General features: G+C 44.4%; 1 protein-coding gene across 3 annotated transcripts in view; it reads right to left on the bottom strand.

Annotated features, from left to right (window-relative positions):
• TFAP2B (transcription factor AP-2 beta) overlaps nt 1–6,776 on the bottom strand; it is a 27,644-nt gene extending 20,868 nt beyond the window's left edge. The window contains exons 1-3 of one of the 3 annotated variants that reach the window (XM_035322528.1): nt 6,679–6,774; nt 3,423–3,449; nt 1,732–2,190 (exon numbers count right to left, since the gene is read on the bottom strand). In XM_035322528.1, the coding sequence (XP_035178419.1) occupies nt 1,732–2,190; nt 3,423–3,449; nt 6,679–6,759 (567 nt within the window). In that variant the 5' untranslated portion in view covers nt 6,760–6,774. Of the gene's footprint in view, nt 1–1,731; nt 2,191–3,422; nt 3,450–3,865; nt 3,878–6,678 lie in introns of those variants that run through there. The other 2 variants (XM_035322530.1, XM_035322529.1) reach the window with 2 other exon arrangements.
• Between the last annotated feature and the right edge of the window lie 309 nt (nt 6,777–7,085).

Raw genomic sequence — 7,085 nt, 5'->3', positions numbered from 1 at the left:
TTCCTTCTTTCCTTCCTTCTTTCCTTCCTTCTTTCCTTCCTTCTTTCTTTCTTTTTGTTTTTTCTTTTCCTTTTTTATTATTATTTTTCTTTCTTTCTATCTTTCTCTCGTTCTCTCTCTCTCTCTCCCCCCCTCCTTTTCCTTTCTTCCCTTCCTTACCCTCTCCCCTCTCTTTTCCTTTCTTTCTCCCTTTATCCCTCCCCCTCCTTCTCTCTTTACCTTTCCCTTCCCTCCCTCTCCTCTCTTTTACAAGAGCACTAGAGCCAACAATTACCGGCTTTTCTTTGGGGAGGGTGTAAATATCAAAGCACAAACGCTAGTTAACGTCTCTTGAGGAGAGAGCGAGGCAGAGAGAGACCCTTTCTGCATTCACAGAGGTAAAACTCGCCTTGACCTGCAAGGGAGTTTGAGCCAGGAATGCGGGACGAGAGCTGCGCCCTCCGCTCGTGGGGCTCGGGGTCTGCCCCCAGGTCTGCCCGAGCAGCTTGGGAAACCCGCAGGAAAAAGGGACCAAAGGGGCACGGAGCTCAGAGGCAGCAGCAATTCCAGGCAGAAAACCTCCCTGTTCCTAAAACACTCGTCCCTGTCCTGATTCCTAGCAAAGCTCCGTGATTTTCCCGTGAAGCTCAAGACAAGCCTCGACTCGAAGCAATACAGCCTCCCTGTTCCTCTGCCACTGATTCCCATGATGTTCAGCAGGATCCTTTTCCACAGCTATTTTTTTTTTCCTTCTCAGCCTCCTCTTTCCATAACTTTGAAGTCTATGTCTCATCCAGTCAGCAGCCGTATCTGTGTTTATTCCAAATTTGAATATATGATATATATCACATATAAATTTAAGAAGATTAAAAAAAAAAAAAAAAAAAAAAAAAAAGAATGGAGGAGAAACCCCAAATTCTGACTTCTAAATCTTGATGCAGGACCTGGCCCCCGAAGGCTCCAGCCTCCATCTCGGGACCCCCACCCGTTGGCCATGCCCTGCTGCAGCAAGGTGCAAACCACCCCAGCACCGAAGCTGTTAAGGGCCTTTCTGTTTTTAGGAAATAACACGTGATGATGAGTTTCGCGTGGGATGCGGGAAGGCTGGGAAACCCTGTGCTTTGAGCCCGGTGAAACTCCTTTGTTTTCCATAGCAGCGAATAAAACAATTTAAAATCATTGCTACCCTAACAGCTGTCCTTAAAAAGGGGAGCAAGTTCATTCCTCGTGGCCAGTTGCTGCTTTTGGTTTGGCTTTTGTTTATATTTTCCCTCCCTCACAGATGAAAAAAAAAAAAAAAAAAAAAAAAAAGTAATTTGACAGTTTCATCAAAATCCCTGGAGTTCAGGAAATTAGTTTGGGGGGTGGAGGGGTAAAGCTGAGATTGCATGGGAAATAGCTGGGATTTGAAAAACCGGGTTTAAACTCTGCCAGCTTTTGAAACACGTGGAATATTTAGAGTAGCATGTCTGTCTTCCCTACGCACTCTGACGGTTTTCCATGTAGAGGTGGGTTTACAAAGCAGAACTTGTACGTGACAGCGATGGGAAAAATATATTAAAAAAAAAAAAAAAAAAAAAAGAAGAAGAAGAGGAAAGAGGGGCAATATCACAATTATAATCCCAGTGCTTCCAAAGGGTGGTAACCCACACCGAAACTGCTGCAAACCCTCGCTGATCGTTTCTAGCCTGGGCAGGGCTCCAGGCTGGAAGGCGTCTGCATTGCCCAGGAGAAAGAAGCGCGGTGCCTTACCTGGACCTCCTCCATCCCTGGGTGTCCGATGCCATGCAGAGAAAGGCTGTCCCCCATGCCGGAGTCAAGGCCATGGTGAGCTGAGTGCAGAAGGACATCTGGCCTCCGTACTGAGTGGTAGTCCCGCCTGGGGTCCAGTCCCGAGAGCTGGGGCAGGGCGGCCCGAGGCTGTGGCAGCAGTGACCCGGTTTCTGATCCCACCTCTTGCCTCTGCCTCTGTCCCCAGGGGTGCTGCTGGGGTTGATGCAAGGGGTTTAGGGAGTAGGGGTCATTGACATGGGAGTAAGGGTCCTGGCTTTGGTGGTAAGGAAGAGGCTGGTAGGGGGGTGGGAAATAAGGCGGCTGGAAATCCGAGGACGGGGTGTGAGACAGCGGAGGAGCGCTGGAGTAGGGTCCCTGGGAGACGGATCCCAGCTGGGACAGCCTGGAACTGTGGCTGGGCACTCCATCATGCCGGTCCTATAAGCGGAATTGAAGAAAAAACAACAAGAAAAAAATAGGACTTTTTTTTTTTTTTTCCTAATATAAATAAAATGAGCACAAATCCATCAGCAAGTCACCCACCCCAAAATAAAACTAAAAAAAAAAAAAAGTGAACAATTGTGAGCCAGTGTTCAGTCGTGTCCCCCTCCCCCGCTGCAGATGAGAAATGTCCCAGCACTTTGTCCCCAGATCGTGCCTATTGCCAATAACTATCGGGAAGGGCGGAGGGGTAAGGTGGGATAGTTGAAATGCTAAATATTATAATTAAAAATGTAGGACTGGTGCTCCATATACGTATATGATGTGTGACTTGAGTCTAGTATCATGATTCTCCCTCCATCAGTCCCCAAAATAAAACCAAAGGTTTAAAAATAAAAAGAAACCCCCCAAAGCATCCCTCCAAAAAACCCACCCCTTGTCCTGCCTAAAGTTCTCAAACGTCTGTTTATTCTCTGTGCTGCAACTCAAAATCACCAACCCATCTCCACGTGGAAAAGACCAAAAGGAAAGTTGTACTTCTCGGAGGAGTCCGAGTAAAGAAGCTGTCCGATAAAGGACTTGAAATAATAATAATAACAATAAAAATCGGGGAGGGGGGGGGGGTGTCTTAGTATAAAGAGTCCACCCCCCAAAAAAATTATTTAAAAAAACACATCAAACCAAATAAAAATGAAACATCGGTATTGAACAAATCCAGCCGCTATGATTTCTGCAGCAACTTGCAGTGTCTTTTGTCTCCTTTTCCGATATTATATTCTGGAGAAAGGGGTGGGGGTTAATTGTAATGAAAAGTCTTTCGGGTGTGGGGGGGTTTGGAGGGGGGGAAAGTGTGTGGAGGCTTCAGAGGAAAGGTGGGAGAGTTTTGTCCAACTCCATTGTGCTGAAGCTGCGAGGCTAAAGTAAACAAGAAAAATATCTATTCCGCAAAGTGTAGTTCAAACCCCCACAAGCAATGGCACACATGGTTAAAAAAAAAAAAAAAAAAAAAGTTTTTTTTTCTTCCCTGCTCTCCCCCCCAAACTCCCCTAGCTCAAATCGAGAACACACAATGCAAAAAGGGAGAAGCAGCTGCAAGCCTCCTCCAATTATTGTGCTAAATTACCAAGCCAAAGGCGTTTAAAAAGAGAGAGAGAGGGAGAGAGAGAGACAACAGATCGAGAGAGAGAGAGAGAACATGCAATTCTAGTACAACATGGATCCAAACTCACCATGGCGGAATAGGTGTGGACTAACATCTGGAAATAAAAAAAGTCTTGTAATAGCTAAAAATAAAATAGTGGTGATAATACTAATAATTGGAGGGAAAAATATCAAGGAGATCTGCAAAGGGACGTGTTGGACACAGGAGAACAGCTTGAGATATTTCGAAGTCTATCCATCAAAAAAAAAAAAAAAAAAAAGACCAATGCCCCCAAAACCGAGCCTGGAAACCTCTATCTACATATATGATTTACCCCTCCCTCTCTGCTTTTTTTTTGGTTTCTTTTTTTTTCCTTTTTTTTTTTTTTTTTTGTTTCCCTTTGAGCTCCCAAATACAATCCTCTTCAACCCAAGGCTAGGCTCAGACTGCTCCGCTACCCCTTCCTCCCTTTCCTTCTCTACACCGCCTCATAATAATTGATATTCATGACTATTAATATTACACGACTACTTTAAAGGGAGAATGCAGGACCAAATGGAGCGTGAAGCTGGCAGCCAGCTCGAGAGCTCCCCTACTATTGTAAATGACGTTCATTCAGTGGAGAATTACTAGATGTAATCAGACGAGGGGGGCTGGCAGAGGCAGAGTTTGGGGAGAGGGAGAGGGGGGAAAAAGTTTAGCAAGGAAGAGGCATAACTTCAATTAACTCGAGCGGAGGAAGACGCGGAAAGTAGACACTGCTGAGCTGGAGCAAGGAAGTGAGATGAAGCAATGCTAGAGGCGAAGAAGAAGAAAAAACATATTTCCTTTTTTTTTTTTTTCTTTTACATTTAATTATACATTCCTAATACGATGAATTGATTGCCTTTGGTGCTTTTGTTCTTGTTTCTTTCTTTCTTTCTTTCTTTCTTTCTTTCTTTCTTTCTTTCTTTTTTTCTTTCTTTCTTTTAATTTATTATTTTTGAGGGAAAAAGAAGCTTTTTTAATCCTTTCCTTTCTTTTTTAAGAAAAAGAAGAAATGTGCAGTGACTATAATATGCCTATTTAGAGCGGAGATTAAGCCATTCTGGTGCATGTTACTGATCGTATTTGTTCGCAATAGCCAAATAAATGCTGAATCTGGGTTAAATTGGGTTCCATTTAATTCTGAATCCTGTTCTTCCCACCCAATATGAATATATATATATATGTGCATATATACGCCGATTTTCACCCAAATGTAAAATGTATGCAGTGAATTTTAAAGGATAGTAAATTTATAGTTTCGAGGCAAAGCCAGGGGCGATATAAAACCTTTTTGATGTTGCAGGAACCCGTTCAACTGGACTGTCTGCCATTTCTGTTAAAGTTCAACTTACGTTCCTTCCTAAATAGACTCACACTTCCCAGAGCAGCCCCCCCCCCCCCCCCCCGCCGCACACACACGCACATCCACGCACACAGACACACGCACACACTTTTGTTTTAAGAACAGATCCAGTTTAAGTGCCTAAGACGCCCCTGCCATCGTGCTATTAATTATAAATCGTAAAGGAAAAGGGGGATTTTTTTTTTTTTAAGAGAAACCTAGAGGACTTCAGCTCCTTTCGCTCCTTTCCAAACAAGCAAAAACATTTTTTTTTTTTTTTTTTCCAAAGCTGCATGTTACAGAAAGACCCGGAGCGCTCCCCCAAGTTGGGGTACATCCCTCCTGCAGCCCAAGCCCACCCAAGCGCTCCCCATCTTCTCCTCTCTCCTACGGCAATGCAGAAACATGCGTGGCTGCAAAAAGCCCGGCGGCCGGAGCAGGCTTAAAAATCCCTTCCAAAAAACACCGAGGGGGGGAAATCCCCGACGTTCCGCGACCTCGCAGGACAGGGAGGAGATGTTTTGTCGCCTGCTGCTGAGGGCACAGACAATGGCCGGGCTGTGCCTGGGGACGGGGAGGGAGAAGCAGCGAGGGCTCAGCGGGTTGGGGATCGCTGGGGGGATGCTCACAAACGCCGGGCTGTGCCTCCGCAGCTCAGGCTGGGTTTTGCCAGTTGATAATTAGCCTGACGGGAGCTTTTGAGTGCGGAGACATTTCTCCCGAACGGACTGCGGCTCCCCTCCCGGCTCCCCTCCATCCCATCCTTTAACCGGCTGCGAAAAACCCTCCCTCTGCCTTTTTTTTTTTTTTTTTTTTTTTTTTTTTTTTTCTCTCTCTCTTCTTGTGGGGTGTGTGTGTGCTGTTGTTGCTCGGGACTTTTCCGCTCTAAGTGCGGCCCCGACGGCGCTTCCCGGGGGCAGCCGGCGGGTGCGCTCCGAGGCGCCCTAGCTCCGGATCTGGCCCTTCTAAAAATCCTCCCCCCCCCCAGCCACAACCACAAGAACCCCTTTCCCTCATCTCCCCTTAATAATAATAACAATAATAAACATTCAAAAATAATGCACAAAGCGGCAAAGCAGGCTCCTTTCCTTCCACATCTTTTCCTTTTCGGAGCAAAACCAGCACGCTGCTCAACTTACACCAAATGCATTCGCGGACCCGTTTGGGGAAAGATCCCAGTCGGGAAACGGTGCAAAATTAAGAAACGTTTTCGCGGTGTTTGTGTTGTGATTTTCGACCCCTCAGTCTGCTTTTTGACTTCGAAAATACCGAGGAGGTCCGAAAAAACAGACAACTTTTCGTGCCCGCGGACGATACGGAGCTGCCTCCGAGTGTACCGGTTCGGGTGCATGCACACACGTCCGTGCAAGAATGTGTGTGCCGCTTCACTAGTGCGGCTGTACGTATGCATGCACACCTTAGCTGTTGGTGCACACGTAGAAAAAGTCGTAAAAGTATATCCGAGTGAAAAAACAAGAAAAAGAAAAAAAAATCCAAATTCCGGGATCGGAAAAAAAAATAAAAGAAAGAAACGAAAGAAACGCTTCCCATCCCCGAATACCAGATTGTGTTTCTCTTCTAATTTCATTTTTTTTTTTCTCGACATTTGTCCGTATTTAATCGAATTATATTTAATTCGAGGTCTAAACAATCAACTCTTGCCTTTAAGTTGCCTCATTCCAACCCCCAGATCTTTTCTTTGATGTTTTAAATCGCATCAAACAGCTTTTCCATGAAAGAAAAAAAAAAGTTTAGGACTTGGCATGCTGAATACAAATATGCAAATAAATAAGCATTTAAGCATTTACTCTTGGTTTCCTGTCTCTATACTTGTGTGTGTTGGTGTGTGCGTCTCTGTATCTGCGTATATGTAGATATAGAGCTATATATGTATTGTATAGTATGTCTATATACAGCTAGATGTATATTTAAATATACATATACTCTCTTACTCATATGCATATTATATACTCACCTCATAGATATCTTCATACTTGACATTTTCAACCAGTTTCCAGAGCATGATGGCAGGCTGTTCTCTAGGAGGTGAGTGCATTCATGTGAAGAGCAGATGTCTGGATTCTCAGTACTTCTCTGTCTGTAATGATCCATCTATAATTGGAAATGGGGGACAGACACCAAATCCGACGTTCCTCTTCCATCGCAACTTATATCTGTTGTCTGAAACAATAGGCTGCAGAAGTAAACCTCAATCCTAGAGTAAAAAACATTATCTGTTACATAGTTACATATATCTACAGACATATATGTGACTATATATCTACATATACACAGATATATAGACTTATACTTCTGTGCAGACATATAAAGATATACACATGTATGCAGTTTCACATACATTGCCATACATATACAGGCACA

This window comes from Oxyura jamaicensis, chromosome 3 (genome assembly GCF_011077185.1).
Source record: "Oxyura jamaicensis isolate SHBP4307 breed ruddy duck chromosome 3, BPBGC_Ojam_1.0, whole genome shotgun sequence".
Lineage (NCBI taxonomy): Eukaryota > Metazoa > Chordata > Aves > Anseriformes > Anatidae > Oxyura > Oxyura jamaicensis.
The sequence above is the reverse complement of the archived record's forward strand: the minus strand, read 5'-3'. Positions and strand labels throughout refer to the sequence as shown.